Source organism: Vombatus ursinus, unplaced genomic scaffold (genome assembly GCF_900497805.2).
Source record: "Vombatus ursinus unplaced genomic scaffold, bare-nosed wombat genome assembly UNPS02010980.1, whole genome shotgun sequence".
NCBI classification, from domain to species: Eukaryota; Metazoa; Chordata; class Mammalia; order Diprotodontia; family Vombatidae; genus Vombatus; species Vombatus ursinus.
Genome location: NW_020950758.1, coordinates 6,796,814 through 6,815,531, shown reverse-complemented (window position 1 = coordinate 6,815,531; position 18,718 = coordinate 6,796,814). Strand labels below are relative to the sequence as shown.

General features: G+C 46.2%; 1 protein-coding gene across 1 annotated transcript in view; it reads left to right on the top strand.

Annotated features, from left to right (window-relative positions):
* The first annotated feature begins 3,042 nt into the window (after positions 1 to 3,042).
* Positions 3,043 to 18,718, top strand: part of LOC114038328 (cytosolic 5'-nucleotidase 1A-like) — a 34,114-nt gene continuing 18,438 nt past the window's right edge. The window contains exons 1-8 of the mRNA XM_027855610.1: positions 3,043 to 3,126; positions 3,426 to 3,614; positions 4,250 to 4,360; positions 5,155 to 5,188; positions 6,488 to 6,732; positions 7,195 to 7,362; positions 12,022 to 12,151; positions 18,178 to 18,300. Of these exons, the coding sequence (XP_027711411.1) occupies positions 3,043 to 3,126; positions 3,426 to 3,614; positions 4,250 to 4,360; positions 5,155 to 5,188; positions 6,488 to 6,732; positions 7,195 to 7,362; positions 12,022 to 12,151; positions 18,178 to 18,300 (1,084 nt within the window). The remainder of the gene's footprint in view (positions 3,127 to 3,425; positions 3,615 to 4,249; positions 4,361 to 5,154; positions 5,189 to 6,487; positions 6,733 to 7,194; positions 7,363 to 12,021; positions 12,152 to 18,177; positions 18,301 to 18,718) is intronic.

Genomic DNA, 18,718 nt, shown 5'->3' with positions numbered 1-18,718 from the left:
ATGCAGCAAGATTTTCTGAAAGACACCTAATTTCTCAAACATATAGAGAACTGATTCAACTTTATAAAAATAAAAGCCATTTCCCAAGTGACAAATGGTCAAAGGATATAAACAAGCAGTTTTCAGATAAAGTAATAAAAGCTATCTATAGTTATATAAAAATGCTCTAAATCACTATTAGAGAAATGCAAATTCAAACAACTCTGAGGTACTACTCCATGCCTGTCAGAAAAGCTGGTATGACAGAAAAGGAAAATCACAAATATTGGAGAGGATATGGGAAAATTGAGACACTAAAGCACTGTTGGTGCATTAGTTGTTGTGAACTGATCCAACCACTCTGTAAAATAATTTGGAACTATTCCAAAAGGACTATTGAACTGTGCATACCCTTTTGATCTAGAAATACCACTATTAGGCCTGTGTCTCAAAGAGATCAAAGAAAAGGGAAAAGGACCTATATGTACAAAAATCTTTATAGCCACTATTTTTAGGATGCCAAAGAATTGAAAATTGAGGGGATACCCATCAATTGGGGAATATCTAAACAAGTTGGGATATGTGATTGTGATGGGACACTATTGTGCTATAGAAATGATGAGCAGCATGCTCTCAGAAAAACATGGAAAGACTCATACGAACTGAGGCAAAGTGAAATGAGCAGAACCAGGAAAACATTGTACACTATAACAGCAATATTGTACGATGATCAACTGTGAATGACTTAGCTATTTTCAGCAATACAATGACCAGACAATTCTTAAAGACTTATGATGAAAAACATTATCCACCTCCAGAGAAAGAACTGATGGAGTCTGAATGCAGATCAAAGCATACGTTTTCTTAACTTTATTTTTCTTGGGCTTTTTTTGGGGGGGGGCATATGTTTTCTTTTTCAACATGACTAATATAGAAATATGTTTTGAATAACCACACATGTAAACTTATATCAAATTACTTGCCTTCTCAATGAGGGGTGAGAGGAGGAAAGGAGGGAGATATCTACTTGCAAATTTTTTTAAATCATGTTAAAAATTGTTTTTACATGTAATTGGGGAAAAAACCAAAACATTAAATAAATATATATCTATATATATATATAGATATATATTTTAAATTCTAATGCCTTCCCTCTGTTATTTATTTCCTACAACAAGCTTTCTTGTCCCTAGATGTTTGAATGCTGCCTCTCCCATCACGGGCTTCTCAAGGGCAGGAAACGTCTTTTGCCTTTCCTTGTATCCCCAAATCTTAGCCCAGTGTCTGGCACATACTAAGTATTTCATAATTGCCTGTTGACTAACACAGTAGGCACCTAATAAATGTTTACTGACCAACTGACTTAGCATTTAGTTCAAGCATTGCCTTGTACCTACCTGATGCCTTTTCTGTGCCCCCGCTCAAACTTTTAGTTTTCACTCTTCCTCTTAAAGCACCTTGTATTGACCCACATTGTATTTATCTGAATCATGAGCTTCATCATCCATGTCCTTCTTTCTTCTCTCTGATGGAGGCACCTTTTTTTGTCCTTGTGTCCTTGGCCCTGAGCATTTGGGCCTGGTACCAAGGAGGTGCTTCATAAATACTTGTGGGTGGATTGGCTCCCAAATCTCTTCTCTTCTCCATCTTTTGCTTTCAATGGGCAACAATGATGACAGCATCACTTATGTCTGATGGTTTTCGAACCCATTGTGATATTCAACAAGGCTTCTCTGGATTCCTTCAAGCTGTGTAACTTGTGACTTGAGAATCACCAAAAAGTAGGTGCAAGTAATCCACGTGGAATCATTAAGCTCCTACTTTATGGTGGAGACAGTGTGAGCAGCTGGGGAAGTGTGTACAAAAGTGACATCAACTCTGACCTCAGGGAGTTTACATCTTAATGGACCGAGTCATCTGCTTTCATCCAACAAGATCGCAGACCTCACCACGGCTGTGGTCAAGAGACAAGTCACTGCTTCTGGATCCTCAAGCAGGGAAGCAACTGCCACCAGTCCCCCTCCTTCTGCTCTTCCTTTTCTTCTTCCCCTTCTCTCTCTTCTCCTTTTTCAGCAAAGAGAAAAATGAATACAGTAAAAATATACTTCTGGCTATAGAAGAAAAAAATGAGATGGAATGAAGCCTAGAGGGTCAAGAACATCTAGAGCAGAGGTGGGGAATCTGCGGCTTTGAGGCCGCACGTGGCCCTCTAGGTTCTCAGTTACGGCCCTTTGGAATGAATCCAAACTTCACAGAACCACACTTGAGGACTTAGAGGGACACATGCGACCTTGAGACCACAGGGAGGCCACAGGTTCCCCACTCCTGGCCTAGAGTCAGGAAGACCTGGGTTTAAATCTGGTTTTAAATCATCCAGTTGGACAATGCTAGACACTTACTAGCTGTGTGACCTTGAGCAAGGCACTTATCCTCTGTCTGCCTCAGTTTCCTTAGCTGTAAAATGGGAACAACAACAGCATCTACCTCCCAGGTTGTTGTGAGGATCAAAAAAGAAAATAATTGTAAAGCCCGTAGTACAGTGCCAACACATAGTAGGAGTTATGAATGTTAGCTATTATTATTAACTATTAAGTTGAAATCCTCGCTCTGATGTTTGCTGGCTATTTGACCCTTCACTTCACCTCTGTCTGCCTCAGTTTCCTCGTTGGTAAAATGGGGGTAATAATAGCAGAGTTGTCACGAGGACATAGGAGATGACATTGGTGAAGTGCTTTGCAAACGCTAAGTAGTAGTGGGGGGCCCTTGGGCGGGTTATTCAGCCTCTCTGGCCCCAGCTTCCTCCTCCGTCCAATGAAGGGGCTGTGCCAGGAGACCCCGAAGGTCCTCGGAGCTGTAGCAAGCAGCATCCCACAAGCAGCGGCTCGGCCTGAGAATGGAGCACCAGCGGATCCGTTTGGTTAAAGGATGTTTGTTTGTGATTCCGTCCTTTTATTTCAAGCCTGGGCTTGACGACCTCAAATCTGAGCAGAGCAAACTGCATTTGTCTTTTGATTTTTGCTTGTTTGTTTCTTTGTTTCTTCCCACATTAAGCGCGAACGGGCCATGAAAGTTCCCAGAGAAAACAGTGACTCAGACAGGAAGAGGGTGAGGGACATCGAGAGAACGAGCGCTCGCCAGAATGCCCAGGTGAGCCGACCTGTGCGGGCTGCGGCGAGTCAGGTGTGAAGACATCAGGCAGGGGGCGGGAGGCTGCCAGCACCGGAGGACAGGGCTGGGAGCGGGCCGGCTGCCCAGCCAGGTTCGCAGGGGAGAAGTAGGAGCAGCGCGTCCCTGCTCCCCCTCCAGTCCGCAGTGCCTGGGCCCACTGCAGACGACGCCAGGTCTGACTCATCCTCAGCCTGCCGGAGGAGACCGCCTCTGGGTCTGACCGGGACGGGGCAGGGCGTCTGGCCTTCGCGATGACCGATTTCTGCCCAATCTTTCAGATGAGGCGTGCAGTCAACCCGGTTCACTCGCTAAGGCGCTGTTCGATGTGGTGTTTCTCGTCATATAGACGCTGCCTTGGCCTGAATGCTGCGGAGGGAGCATTACTCCTTGGCCCCTTCCGCAGCCTGACTATTTATTTGTATGTGTGCCTGTTGTGGGAGCAGGGACAGCAGGTCGTCATAATCGGGGTGAGCAGAGAACACACCACCCGACTTCAAAGGGAGCCAGAGGCATTGTGGGGGGAGGCGGAGGGACCCTGGGCAAAGCAGGCTGCCAGCAGGGCCAGGGGCCTCCCCTTTCACTTGTCTTCCCCCCTCCCCCGAATTTCACTCATGTAAGAAGATGAAGGTTCGATCTGAAGCCTCCTGACCACAGAGCAGATGGCTGTCCAGTGCCACCAGAGCTGCTGTCTCTCATAGGGCACTGTTGGACGTGCATTCGACTCTTGGCACCTGGTTTAGGCCTAACCTTGGAATGGGAGAAGAAAGGACCCATGCCTAAGGGCACAGAGGGGCAGGGAGCCACGGTGCTCTAGGCCACAGGAAAGTTTCTTTGAATCTTGGTTCTGGACATCCTATTTTGTGCCCCGCCCCCTTGCCAGTGAATCTAGGTCCAGGAGGAATTGAGGATAGGGGTGGGAGGATAGAGAGCTATGGATGGGTTGGAGGGGCAGGTGGAAGTGAATAGATAGTCAGCAAGGAAGGGAAGGGAAGGGGACAAGGGGGTACAATCGTCCAATCTCAAGTTTATAATTGGACAGGCTGTGTGTGCGGCGCATTGGGGTAGTGGACAAATGCCCCTGTTTTTCATCTTCCCTCAACAGAGTTTAAGCCAAGAGTATGATACGCTGAATAGTGACACTCAGAAAAGCCTCCAGCAAAGCCGGAGTTCATGGGTTTCTGACGAAGATGATACCAAAAGCTGGAACATGAGGGTATGAATCAGGAAGAAAGGAGAAGGGGATGAGGGGGAAAGGCGGATGAGAACCCTGGGGGATGCACGTTAGACTGCGTGAGGCCATGAGTCCAAGCCACCATTCTCTTGGCTGTCCTTGTCTCCTCCTGGGATGTCCCTCTGTCCTCCCCTGAGCAAGGGTAATGGGAGAAGAGACAGAAAAACCCACAGGGAGTCTGAGGGTCATTAACAACAGAAAGGAAGGAAACAAGCATTATTAAGTTCCCACTATGTGCCAGGCACTGTGCTAAGCACTTTACAAAAATTATCTCACTGGATCCTCCCAACAGCCTTGCAAGGTAGGTGCTGTTATGATCCCCATTTTATAGATGAGAAAACTGAGGCAAGTAGAAGCAAAGTGCTTTGTCCAGGATCACCCAGCTAGTAAGAGCCTGAGGCTGAATCTGAACACGGGGCTTCCAAAGGCCTTGCCCAGGGCTCTGTGCAGAATGGTACACCTTAAATGCCCTCACAGAAGCACATCATGTCTGACCCTTCCTGTCCTCCTCTTCCCACCCTCCAGCCCCCACCACATGTTGTCACTGCAGGACATTTTGCTGGGGTCTTTCTATTCTGATTACTCATTTCAGCTACTGGCCGTGAGAGGGGGCATCAAAGATGTTAAAGTGCCTTGGCTTTGGGTGGGGGGGGGCCATCAGTAATAAAAGAGGAAGCTGATTTGGCTTCTGTCTTTGCTGCCAAGAGCCCAATCTCTGGCCCAGAAAGGACAGGACAAAAGTGGCTCGTGAGAAGTGGACCCCCAACCCAAGTAAGGCGATAGATAGCAAGAGGTCATCAGCTGACCCTGACAAGCCCGAGTTGCCAGGCCCAGAGGAATGGTGTCCTTGGCTACTGAGAGGCCTGCTGGGACAGACTGGGGAGGACAGAGGGATGGCCCAGGAGGAGACAAGGACAGGCAAGAGAATGGAACCTGCCAGATTGAGGTGAGGGGGCTCACTGGAAAAAGGAGCCTGGAAGGGAGGGCTCACGATAAAGAGAAAGGGGAACAAGGAACAGGTTTCTCAAGAGCAGTCATGTTGGAGGAACCCAATTTCCTCATCTGACAAGGACACGAGGGAAAGATGAGGAAAATGCCCTCACAAGGCAGAGTCTTTCACACCGCTCTTAAGGCAAGAACAAGACACTGAGCGGCCCAGCTGGTATTTCCACGGCACTCTACAGATGATAATTTCATTGGATCACATCTGTATAGGTCCATTTCTAAGCACCAGACCTCCTGGAGTCAGGAAGACTTGAGTTCAAATGCAACTTCAGGCACTTACTAGCTGTGGACCTTGGGCACATTGTTTCACTTCTGTCTGCCTCAGTTTCCTTAACTGTAAACTGGAGATGATAACAATAGCACCTACTTCCCAGGGTTTTGTGGGGATCAAATGACATAATGTTGATAAGGCACTTGGCAGGCCTTAAAGTGTCACAGAAATGTCAGCTACTACGACTGCTATTGTGAATGATTATCCCAAGCCTATGCTGTTAGGTCCTCCAGTCTCCAGCCCCATCTTACAAATGAGGAAACAGGCTGCGAGAAATGAAGTGACTTGCTCAGGGTCACTGTGCCAAGCAAGTGCTAGGCAGGGTGGGAGCCCAGGACCTTGGGGTCTCAAATGCCACATTCTGAGCATGAAGATTTAGCGGAGTCAAAGCTCCCCCTTCCTCTCTCTGTCTCTGCCTTTCGGTTTTTCTGTCTCTCTCTGTCTCTCTGTCACGCACATACGCACACACACACACACACACACACACACACAGAGTGCACTAGATAGAGTTGTCTTACCCATGGACTGTGCCTCCTCAGTAATACACCTTCCTGGTTAGAAATGAGGGGTGCGGAGGTTGGCAGGGGTGGGGTGGGGTAGGTGGGTTAGGACTGGTACATACAAAGACCGTGAGTATTGAATGAGGCATCAACAGATTGAAATCTGGAATCTGTTGCATCTCGGAGCCTGTAAGGGCACCATGCTCTACACTCAGGGGAGTGTGTGCTGAGCCAGGGGCCTAGGCTATGCCCAGTGCGCTTGTGTTGGGGGGAGGAGGAAGAAGAGGGGCCTGGGGTCAGGATGCACCACTCACTCAGTTCATTACTCCTATCTCCAGCAGTCCGTCAGCAGCACAGAGTCTCTATTCTCCATTGCCCCAGAGAAGTTGCCCCCTCCTCCTCTGCCTGCCATTCAGAGCCTTGGGGAGCCAAAACAGCCTGCAGCTACACCTCTACCTCCAACCTCAGGGGTGCTTAGGGACCAGTCATCCCAGGGATGGAAGAGCCCACAGCCCAGGGATACGAACGAAGACACTGATGAGGACGTTTCCAACTGGACTCCCGGCCGACCCAGGCCAGTAAGCACCATCCACTTTCCCCTTTCCCCACCTCCCAGTGCTTGGAGTATGCCTTGGGCCTCCCCCACCTTTCTGCAGCCAGTCAGACTCTGACCTGGGTTATATTCTTCTTCTGAACTCTGACTCCCCCTTTTCCATTCGCCCTTCACCATGTTTCATGTGTCCCTTTGTCCATCCTCTCTACTTGTGCCCTCATTGCTCTCTCTTCCTCCACAGCCCTTTGTGTCTATCCCTCCATCTACTTGTCCTCACTGATCCACTTATTCCACCCATTCCCGCTCTTATCTGGAATCAATCATAATCCATGAAACCAACCGACCCACCAAAATCTGTCCCTCCTCCCTTCCTATGCCATCCCACACCCTTATTTCCCTCTTCCAGGTGTGTCTTTCTGTCTGTCCCCACCCTTCTTCCTCTAGCAATTCCTGACCCACCCCTCTTTCTGCCCACCCCTTCCTGCAGCCTAAACCTAAGAATGCTATCACTGTCGCTGTCTCTTCCCGGGCACTTTTCAATATGGTGGAAGACAGTAAAATCTTTGAGAATGAAGGACTGGAGAAGTACATGGAGTACCAGATCAACAATGAGAATGTCATTCTGAGCCCGGGACCCGCCTTTGGCTTCGTCAAGGTACCGGTCCAAGGACAAGCTGAGAAAAACCTGAGCCAAATTCTCGGCACTCCCTAGCCTTGTCTCCTCCTCTGCTCGACGAGGGGTCGAGGCTGGAGGATCTCTTGGGGCCCTTCCAGGTCTGACAGGCTATGACTGTGTGACTCTCCACCATCCACTCCCCCTAGCCTAGACCAAGTGGACCTGAAAGTTTTCTGCACAAAGATGACTGAAGCCAGGGGAGCTGATGCGATCCCCAAGTGAACAGCAGGGAAGGTGAAAGTACTAACAACCAGGGACATTGGGAAAGGTCTCACTTAAGAAGTAGTGCCCTGAACTGTGCTTAGAAGCAAACCAGGGATTCTATTAGGAGAGGAGGAGAGGAGGCAAGGAGGGGGTGCATTCCAGACATGGGGGCCACTCTTGAGAAGACATGGGAGGTGACAAATGGAACATTGTGTATGGGAAGCATCCAGCAGCCTAGTTTGACTCAAACGCATACTACGAAAAAGCAAGTAATATGAAATGTGACTGAATAGATAAATGAAGGTTAGACTAAAGGAGGGGAGGGTGGCAACAAGCATTTACTTAGTGCCTGCTGTGTGCCAAGCACTGTGCTAAGCACTCCACAAATACTATCACATTTGATTTTCACAACAGCCCTGGGAGGTGGGTGCTATTATTATCCCCATTTTACAGAAGAGAAAACTGGGACAGACAGCGGTTAAATGACTTGCCCAAGATCACAGAGAAAATAAATGTCTGAGGTTGGATTTGAACTCAGATCTTCCTGATTCTGAACCCAATGCTCAGGTGGAGTTTGGGACGGCTTTAATGTAAAAATGGGAAGTTTGATTTTTCCTAGAGATAATAGGGAACCAACAAAGTCTTTTGAGTAGGAGAATGATATCATGAAATCTGTATTTTAAGAATATCAATTTGGCAAGACTGTGGAGAGAGACTAGACAAGGTAGGAAAACCAGTTAGAAGTTTACTGCAATAGTCTAGGATGAGAAAGGATAAGGACTTGACCTAGGATGGTGGCTTTGTGGGTAGACAGAAGGGAACAACCTCAAGAGACACCATGGAGATAGGATGGACAAGACTTGGGTTGGTGGATGGTGGGGGGGTAATGGATGAAGGAAGAGGAGGCAAAAATCTTTATTTGTACTTTGCATATGTTGGTTTTGAGATGACAGCATGTTATCCAAGTGTAGTTATTCCATAATCAGTTAAAAAGTATGGTCCTAGAGTTTGGGAAAGTGCCTGAGGTTCAATAAACAGGTCTGTGAATCAGAGAAAAGAACTCAGGACAGAGCCTTGGTGAGCACCCACAGATAGGGGTCATGACACTGGTGAGAAACACACAAAGGGGCCTGAGAAAAAGAAATCAGACAGGAGAACCAGAAGAGATCAGTGTTACAGACGCCAAGAATGAGATCGTCCAAGGGAAGGGAGTGGAAGATGGTATCAAAAGCTAGAGAGAAGTCAAGGCTGAGAACCTGATCAGAAAAGAAGGCCACTGAATTGAACACTTAAGCGATTGCAGGTAACTGTGAAGACAGCAGTCTCAGTTGAGTGATAGAGAAAAGGACCAAAAGTGAGAGATATTTCTGGAGGTGCAGACATTGATTGACAACAAGCTTTTCAAGGGTGTGAGCTATACGAGCAGACATGGTACACATAAGTGTTTAAGGATGGGTAAGACTTAACTGTAGGGAGTGGGAAAGGGGCTCCCAAGAGGGATAGGGAGAATCAAAAAAGCGCAACAGCTGGGGTCAAGAACACAATGGAAGGGCTCACTCTCCATCCTCACCTGAAAGATGATGAAGAGGAATGTCCTCACTAAAGGAAAAGAGAATAAGGGATGATACAAAAAGATTTGAACTAGTGGGGTGAGAGAGAGACTTCTTATAGTATCTAAATTTGTAGATATATACAGTCTTCTCTGTCCTCCATTTTGTTTAGATTTAAGAAAAAAAAGAATGATATCTCAGCATATGTTTTTGAGCCACCAGCAGTGACCTTTGAAAGATTTTAGAGACAGGGAGAGATAATGAAACATGTACATAAAACACTTTGCAAATGTTCAGTACTAGGAACACTTAGAATACTGCTGAATGGGGGGTGGGGGGGGGTAGTCAAGTACTCCAAAAGGCAGAAAAGCAAAAAAAAAAAATTTTTTTTAAGTTGGGAGGGAGCATGAAAATTATAAGCCAATAACCTTGGTTCAGATTCCTCGGGGAAATTATAGAATATGTTATTAAAAGGATGTTACTGAATGTTTCCAAAAGGAAGAAGTGATCACAGAGATCCAGTATGTCTTCATCAAGAGCAGGTCATGTCAGACTACAAGGTTACTGTACTAATAAATTAGGAAGAATACAGTATTGTTTACCTGGGTTGTGGCAAAACTAATGTCTCTCATGTGGCTCTTCTGGATCAGATGGAAAAATAGGGGCCAGCTAACAGCAGTCTAGTGAACTCAGAACTGAATGAGCCGACCCATTCCCTTCATCATCAAATAAATGGCCTGATGGTCACCCTAGGCACTGATGTTTGGATAGCAATGTGAAAGGAGGCCCCCAGTGGAATGTGGCGGGGAGCAGCAATGGCCCCTGGCATATTTGACATTTGTATGATTGCCTTGGGATAGATGGCATGCTCATCGAATTGGCAGATGACTCAAAGCAAGAATGAATAGCTAGCTCGTTAGATTATAGAGCTGGATCCAGAAAAATCTTGACAGAAGAGAACAATGGGTCAAACAGAGTAAGATTCAATTCAATAGAGACAGAAACAACAAATTTCACAAATATATAGATGGGCAGAAGTGGCTGGACAGAGACTCACCTCATATGAAACCTAAGAACAACAAAGGTCTCAGTGTTTAATGCACTACACCTTTAACAGAAATCAATATTGTGACATGGTAACCCAAGAGGCTAATATCACTGTAGGTCTACTGAGAGAAGAATGGTATCCAGAGCTGGGAAGGTCAGAAGCCAATTGTCCTCCGTTCTGTGCATACCATGTCTAGAATATAGCATTCAGTCCTAGATGCCACATTTTAGGAACAAAATTAATATGTGGGGATAGTCTAGGGGAATGCAACTAAGATGGTGGTGGTGGTGGTGGTGAGGATGAAGAGGATGATGGTGATGATGATGGTGATGAGGATGAGGATAGTAGTGATGGTGGTAATGAGGAAGATTAGGAGGAAGATAATGATGATGATGATAGTGGTGATAGTGGTGGTGAGGATGAAGAGAATGATAGTGATGGTGGTGTTGATGAGAATGATGATGATGGTTGTGGTGGTAATGATGATGATTATGATGATGATGATGATGATGATGATGATGATGGGGATGTTGGTGATGATGATGGTGATGTTGATGACAATAGTGATGGTGGTGGTAATGATGAAGATGATGAGGAGGATAATGATGATGATGATGATAGTGGTGATGGTGATGATGATGAGGATGAGGATGATGGTGGTGGTGGTGGTGGTGGTGGTGACGGTGTGATGACGGGGATGATGATTAGCAACTGTGCAGGACATTAAGGTTTGCAGAATGCTTTGTATATATCATCTCATTTGATCCTCACAATACCTCACCCTGTGAAGTAGGTGCTGTTCCTATCCCCATTTTACATATAGGAAAATAGTTTCAGTGAAATTGAGTAGCCTGGGGTCAAATTGTTATTAACTCTTCTTCTTGGCTCCAGGTCTGGCCCTTCCATCCACTGTACCACTTAGCAGCTATAAGGGCCTTAAATATCATCCAGTATTAGACATGCTGAATGAATTGGGGATATTTAGCCTGCAGGCATAGGTAAACTTAGGAAAGACATAATAGCTCTGTCCAAGTATTGGGAAGCCTGAAGACACTTTAGACTTGTTTCTACTTGGGCCTAGAAAGCAAAACTTAGCAACAGAGAGTCATTGTGGAGAGGCCATTGTAGGCTTTACATCAAGCCTACAGTTAGAGCTGCCCTAAAGTGAAAGGGATTGTTTGTCTCAGAAGGTTTTGACCCCCAGGAATTCTTTGGGCAGACATGAGATGAGCCCTTGTCAAGTAGGTCATGAAGGAGGCTGTTGTCCACATATCAGCTGGAGGAAATTCTGAGGTCTAATTCTGTAACTTGTGTGCTAGAGTCAAGATTGAAGTTCAGGCCTGCTGTGACCCCACACCCAGGGGCTCTCTTGGTGATGCCCCATTCACTCTGCTAAGTTCCTTGCCTAAGCTCCTGGGGGTAGTTTTTAGTGGTAGGGCCAAAACCGGACCCCCCTCTACCTCTCAATCCCGTGGATGTTTTCCCACCATACCCCAGCTGCCTGCCCCAGAGGTCGTCCCAGCTCTGACTCATTCTGACTCAGTGCCTCTCAGTCCCTCCAGACAACATTGTTGGAGGGAGGGGCTTCCTCGCTTGGGACTTATTTACAGGAGTGCAGTCACAGGCCCGATTCCTGCTACCCTCTCTTCCACAAAAACACATGGTTCCCACCTGTTTGTGCTTTTTCTCTTGGCTTCAAGAGGTGGCCGAGGTGGCCGAGGAACCCGAGGAGCAGGTCTGGCCAGGGAGATGGGCCCGCCGTTCCCCTTCCCTTTCAGTGGCTGGTCTCTAGGCCTACCAGGCTGACACATACACCTTGATGTTTGTAACCTACAGGCCCTGCAGAATGTCAATGCCAGACTGCGCAGTCTTTATCCCAATGAACAGGACTTGTTTGATATTGTGCTGATGACTAATAACCATGCCCAAGTGGGGGTGAGGCTCATAAACAGCATCAATCACCATGGTAAGTAAGTCAAATAAACACCATGTGGAGGATGTGTCTGTGGCCTGGGCTGGGGGGCTGGGGGCTCTGCTGCCTGTGACCTGACTGAACGCAGCCCCTTTGATGCAGACACGCGGGCTGCACGGCAAGTGTTTATTTGCAGATGTCAGAACAAGAGCCGCCATGTGCGTTTCCAACTGCAGCAAGAGGGCTTGGCCCAAAGCTCTGGACTTAACTTGTCAAGTGTGAATTTCAGGGCCTTAATCCCAGGGTCTGCAATGTAGTTCTGTTTTCTGTTTTGTTTTGTTTTGTTCTAAACTTCTGAACTTGACATCAAGGCACTGTCAATCAAGAGGCATTCTTTCTATGACCAAACAATTCACTCACCAGTAAACGTGTTAAGTATTTAAGGAGGCTCACCTCTCTTTTCCTACCCTCACCACTGAGAACTTTAGAATCTCAGGGTTGGGAGTGACCTCAAAGGTCACCTGGTCCGACCCCTCCCCACAACTCACATCTCTTCTAAAGTTATGACTGGCCAGTGGTCATCCAGCTTCCTGTAGGGAAAGAAACACTACTGAACCTGTCTTTTCTTTCTCTTCCTGTCTCCTAACCCTCACTCCCCGACACACACAAACACACACACACACACATGTACACACAGCCTCATACCCTCATCTTAGATGAACATTCTTTTGATTAAATTCCACTGAGAAGGGTCATCTTTGAGTTTAAAGAATGTTTTGAAGGATCAAAGAAATGGCCCTGAGTCTTTCTGCTTTAGACAAGACTAGGGAACGATGCTAACATTCGCTTTTTGACTCAGTCTAATGTCAAAAATTGAGTACAAGTCACTCTACCATATGCTTTCTTTGATAAAAAGGAAAAACAAAAAAACAAACAAAAAACTTTTGTCATCTCTGCAAGTGACTTGTGCCCAACCAAAATTGCAAACCTAAGAGCTATAGTGTGGGAATGAAACTCCAAGGCCATTTGCTGACTTTCACTCCTAAGTAGAAAGCCCCTCTGCAATGTCCCCACTGAGTAGTTGTCCAGAATCTGCTTATAGACCTCTGGTGATGGGAGTCCCTGACCTACTGAGGCAGCTCAGTGCACCTTCAGTACAGCCTTCTCTGTTAGGAAGTGTTTCCTTATGTCAAAAGCCCAAATTGACCTCTGAGAAGCTTCTACTCCTTCCTCTTCATCTCTCCCTTTGAAGCCAAGCAGAAAAAGTGCTCTGTCATATCTTCCACCTGACACCCTTCAAACATTTGAAGAAAGCTTGCATATCTCCCTCCCCTGCATCTCCTCTAGAGGAAACATTTGTGGTTTCTCCAGTGGATCTTCATAGGGCATGGGGTCCAGTCTCCCATAATTCTGGTCACCCCTGTCAATAAATTCTACATAGTTTGTCATAATCCTTCCATAAGACTGTAGGTAGTCAGCCAAATTCACTGAATCCCACTGGAAGAACAAGAGAAGTGATGAGGGCAGACTGGAGGAGTCTGACACGCCAGTACAAGCCCTTCCCCTACCATACACCAGACAAATGGTCATTCTTCCAGGAGAGAGAACCTTCTATGTACAGAGGGAGTCCCTTCCACGTCTGTATGGCTTTAATTATTGGGAAGTGTTCCTTGATACAGGAAGATGCTGCTGGAAGGGATGCCTAACAAAGCAAGGAGCTTGGAACGAAGGTTCTACACATACAGACCTGCCAGATTCATGTTGCCCTTCTGTTCTCACCCCCAGGAGCCAAACTAATCCAAGGGCATATGTACATAATGAGGAACCGAGAGGAGCCTCCTCGCCTTAGACATCCATGGCTCATTGGTGGTTTTTTTGAGTAAAGTATTCAAAAGGATTTGAGAGGATGCAGGCTGAGGGCCAAGGACGAGACAAGAATTAAAGTGATTTCCTAACCCCAGGTCAGATGGTTGGGTCCAGGGATGCCCAGAAACATTGAAAGAAAAACTGCTAAAAGAGCAAACTTAGTCCTTGCCTGAGGGCTTCAGCACGCATTGGTTGGCTCCTTGGCTGGCTACAAACCGCAATGGCTTTAGCCCTTCTGGTGTGGGAGAGGTTAACCAGCAGGTGGTAGCAGAAAGCAGAAGATGGACCGGCTCGGCTGAAGGCCATCAGACAGCAGCAAAAAGTGACTCAGCAGATCCCCCAGACAATTAGAGACCAGCTAAGATGACCGGTAGAGACGTGATGTCTGACAGAGAGAAGCAGGATCCGAGAACACCGGCAGGATCCGAGATGCAAGGTGCCCTGGCCACACGCGCTCTATGGGGACGTGCACAGCCACCAGCATTCCCTTCGTGTGTGCCCTTCTGAGGGTGTCCTAGGGACGCAGTCCTGGTGCAGGAATCCATTCAACAGTTACTCAGTAAATAATATCCAAGAAACTTGCGGTAAGCAAGGCCCGTGCTGGGTGCTTTGGAGACAAAAGAGAGATAACGATACTGACTCCGCCAATAAGAGTAAAGAACAAGAAATAACACACTCCTGATGTTCAGCACCAGCGCTGGGGGCTGCAAATATGGAGAATCCTTTCTCAGACTACAAAGCACTTTCACATCCCCTGAGTGATTTGACCTCATGACAACTACTGAAAGAATGCAAGCCAGAAGTTACTTCTATTCTTCATAGGAAGAGGGCTCAGATTGGTTTCATGGTCATCCCCAGGTCACACAACTTACAAGTAGGAGAGCCAGTCCTTGAAGAGACATCGGGCCTGTGTCCTCTCCACACAGCAGGGCACCATTTTGTATGGGATAGCTCGGATTGACTTCAAGAGTCACAAAGATTTTTGTTGGTTTCCCGCTGACTTAAAAAAAATGAATCCAACTTTACTTATTTTGGGAGGTCCTTGATAGAATGAATTTCATCAGTGCATGAAGTTTAAATGGACCAGCAAACATATTACCTGAGTGAACTGACCATATCTGTCTGTGTGTGTGTGTATATATGTGTCTGTGTGTGTGTGTGTGTGAGTAGGCCTGTGCGTGTGTCTGCATATCTACATCTGTGTTTGTATATGTTTTTATCTGTTTATCTGTCTATGTATATATGTATATGTCTATGTATGTGTTTCTGCATGTGTCTGTATATCTGTGTTTCATTATGACTATGTGTATGTATCTGTGTTTGTCTGTTTCTACATGTGTCTATGTATCTGTATCTGTGTCTATGTGTATATGTGTCTATGTGTGTCTCTCTGTGTCTCTATGTGTGAGTGCTTCTCTGTGTGTGTCTATATGTGTGCTTCTGTGTTCCCACTTTTAATGGATTGGTATACTCCAATGGCCAGTAGTGAATTTCACACCAAAAGGATTCGGGAAGAAAGAGTTTGATACTTCATAGTTTTCTGAGCTTAGTCATTTGGAAGCAAGGCAGGTCCAATTGCAAAGAGACACATTGAGAACATGTGGTGGGGAGGAGCAGGAGAAGAGAAGGGAAGAGAATAAGCATTTATAAAGCACCTACTATGTGCTGGGCACTCTGCTAAGAGTTTTTTTTTAATATTCTCTAATTTAATCCTTACAGAACCCTTGGGACACAGGTGTTATTTTTATTCCCATTTTAAAGTTGAGGAAACTGAGGCAGTCACAGGTTCAGTGACTTACCCAGGGTCACAAAGCTAGTAAGTGTCTGAGGCCAGATATGAACTCAGGTTTTCCTGATTCCAGGCCCAGTGCTCTAACCACTGTGCCACCAGATGCCTCTAGGGAGAAACAATTTCTTAATAATGAAAACTGTCCAAAAGTGAAATGTGCTCTCAGATGAGGCGGTATTCCTTTCTCTGGAGGTCTTCAAGCAGAGTCTGAACAACTGGTATGTTATGCAGGGCATTTCTTTCCAGTATAGGTTGGAATCAATGGTGACTATAGTTGCTTAAAAATCAAATTCTAGGGTTCTGTGAAGTCAGTTTTGTCTTATTAATTTCGATAGGCAACTAGCATTTATTAAGCACCTACTATGTGCCAGGCACTCTGGTGAGTGTTGGGAATACAAAGAAAAGCAAAAAAAGTAAATAACAATCTGTGTTCTCAAGGAGCTCACAGTCTAATGGGGGAGACAACATGGGAACACGATGTACAAGTAATCTAGACGCAGGAAAATCTGAGGATTGTCTCAGAGGAAGGCACTAGGGTCATGGGGTATGGGGCAAGCTTCTGGTAGAGGTGAGACTGGAAATGAGACTTGGAGAAAGCCAGGGAAGCCAAGAGGTGGAAATGAGACGAGAGAGCATCCCAGGCCAAGGCCCGGCCCGAGAAGATGCACTGAGGCAGTGAGTGTGATTGGCGTGAGCAGGGAGCAGCCAGGAGCCTGGTGTCTGGATCACCCCCCAGGAAACACAGGGGAGGAAGCTGTAAGAAAGAAAGATGACTAGTGGAAAAGTCACTGAACAGGAGTGAGAATATCTGGTTTCAAAAGCTGGGTCTGCAGCTCCCTGTCTGACCTCAGCAAGTCATAACCTCCTTGAGCTTGAGAACAACTGGGGACAAATGCATTTCACTAACAGGGAAACAGAAAGAAAGGGAGAAGGCAGCAGGAAGTTCTTCCAGCTTTAGAGCTGCCTGGTTCTGCATTTCTCAGATCAGGCCATCAGACACTCAAGAATTGTCTAGATGCCACAGAGTGCCTGGAGTGGCGCCGGGAGTCAGGAGACAGGTGCAGACAGAGTAGCTAGAACAAACATTCCTCTTGAGGCATGAAGACTCCAGTTCAAAGCCAGCCACTGACACTAGCAGCTCTGTGATTCTGGGCAAGTCATTTAAGACCTTTCCATCATTATTGGAGCCCCATTCTTCCCCTGAAGCTGACTATGGATAAGTCATTTCCCTTTTTTGAACTTTAGTATTCAACTTGAAAATGGGAATAATAGAACCTCTCTTCTCTAAATCATAAAGCTAATCTAACCCAATTCAACAAACATTAAGCACTTGTTGTATACATGTCACCCTGCTGGGTTCTGAGGAGAGAGAACAAAAGAGGCCCTGCCCCCAAGGAACTTTATTCTATCAGGGTGGGAAAGGGGAAATTACAACATAGACACAAGTAAGATACAAGTATTTTTGAGAGGGAGATACAGAGGGAGGAACAGACAGTAAGACAAAAAGAGACACAGGGATGGAAAGAAGGAGTGAAAGAAGGAGGGAGGAGAAAGGGAGAAGATAGGAAATCAGGAAAGATCTCATGAAGGGTCGGTAGCTGAGCTGAGTTTGAAGGAAACTAGGTATTCTTTGAGAAGGAAGAATGCATTGTACACATTGGAGAGAGCTCTTGTGCAAAGGCAAGGAATGAGAGGTAAAGTGTGATTGAGATACAACTAGATGGCTAGTCTGATTGGAATGGAGAGTATGTAAAAGGGAATGACATAAAATAAGCCTGGAAAGAGGTGGGAAGTCAAATTGTGGATGGCTCTGAAGGTTAGGCTGAAGAGCTTGCATTTGACTAGAGGCAATTGGGAGTCATTGAAGATTTGTTGTGAAGGAAGGTGAAGGAGCTAAAACATTTGCTCTTTCTGAACCACTGTTTATTTTCTTGTTTAAACTAAAAAGGAGAGGGGGGAGTGGACCTCTAACTTATCTTCCAGCTTTAAATTCCAACATTTATAAGATCAAATGAGCTTAATATACAGTGAGTGTCCCACAGGGCTGTGTACTGGGCCATCTTCTCCCTCGACACCACTCCACTTGGTGCTCTCATCAGTTCCTATGGATTTAATTAACCATCTTTACGCTGATGAGGCAGCAGTGGAACAAAATGCAGCCTCGGTTCACAGAAGCCCAGAACATACTGTGGTTTTTATGACTAAGTGACCTCTGACCCGCCCCCTTCTAGATCTAAAACACTGTGAATCTATGAAATCTTTGCACTACTTACTATGACAAGCCCACAAAAATCCTCTGAAGAATGAACCTTTAAATCGTAGAGCCCAAGTATAAGCAGCGCTTCCGACGGGTGACGTTGCTAGCGCATTGGCTGGATTCGCTATGTTTCCTTTCTCTAACAGTGGTTTTCTCGTCTGTTCATAGGCTTATTAATTGACCGCTTCTGCCTGACCGGTGGAGAAAGCCCTATTGGCTATCTAAAGGCATATCTTACAAACTTATATCTTTCTGCAGATTCTGACAAGGTACAAGAAGCCATAGAAGAAGGTAGGGATCTGTTGTCGTTTTCTTTAATACTCTGTAGAGATAAACGTATACTAAACCTATAATTTCATTGGAAGGCAGGCATCCCAGGTGAAATAACTTCCTCCCCCATTGCAGGATGGCATCTTCTCTGCAACTAACTTTCTCAGGAGATGGTTAAGAGGCTGTGACTTGTCCAGGGTCAGACAGTCAGTCCACATCAGGGGCAGGAGAACATAACTCCTCCTGGCTCTGCGGTTGCCTCTCTTCTCCACACCAAACTGTACCACCTCTCTAAGTCATTTGTCCTTTTTCGGATAAGTGGCCAGGCTAGCTTCCAGATGACACCCAGGATTTGGGGGCCTCTCCACGAGGTCAGTGCTTGCACCACATAAGCCCTACCCCCAAATGACTCCCCACAATCCACTCATCTGTAAATCAA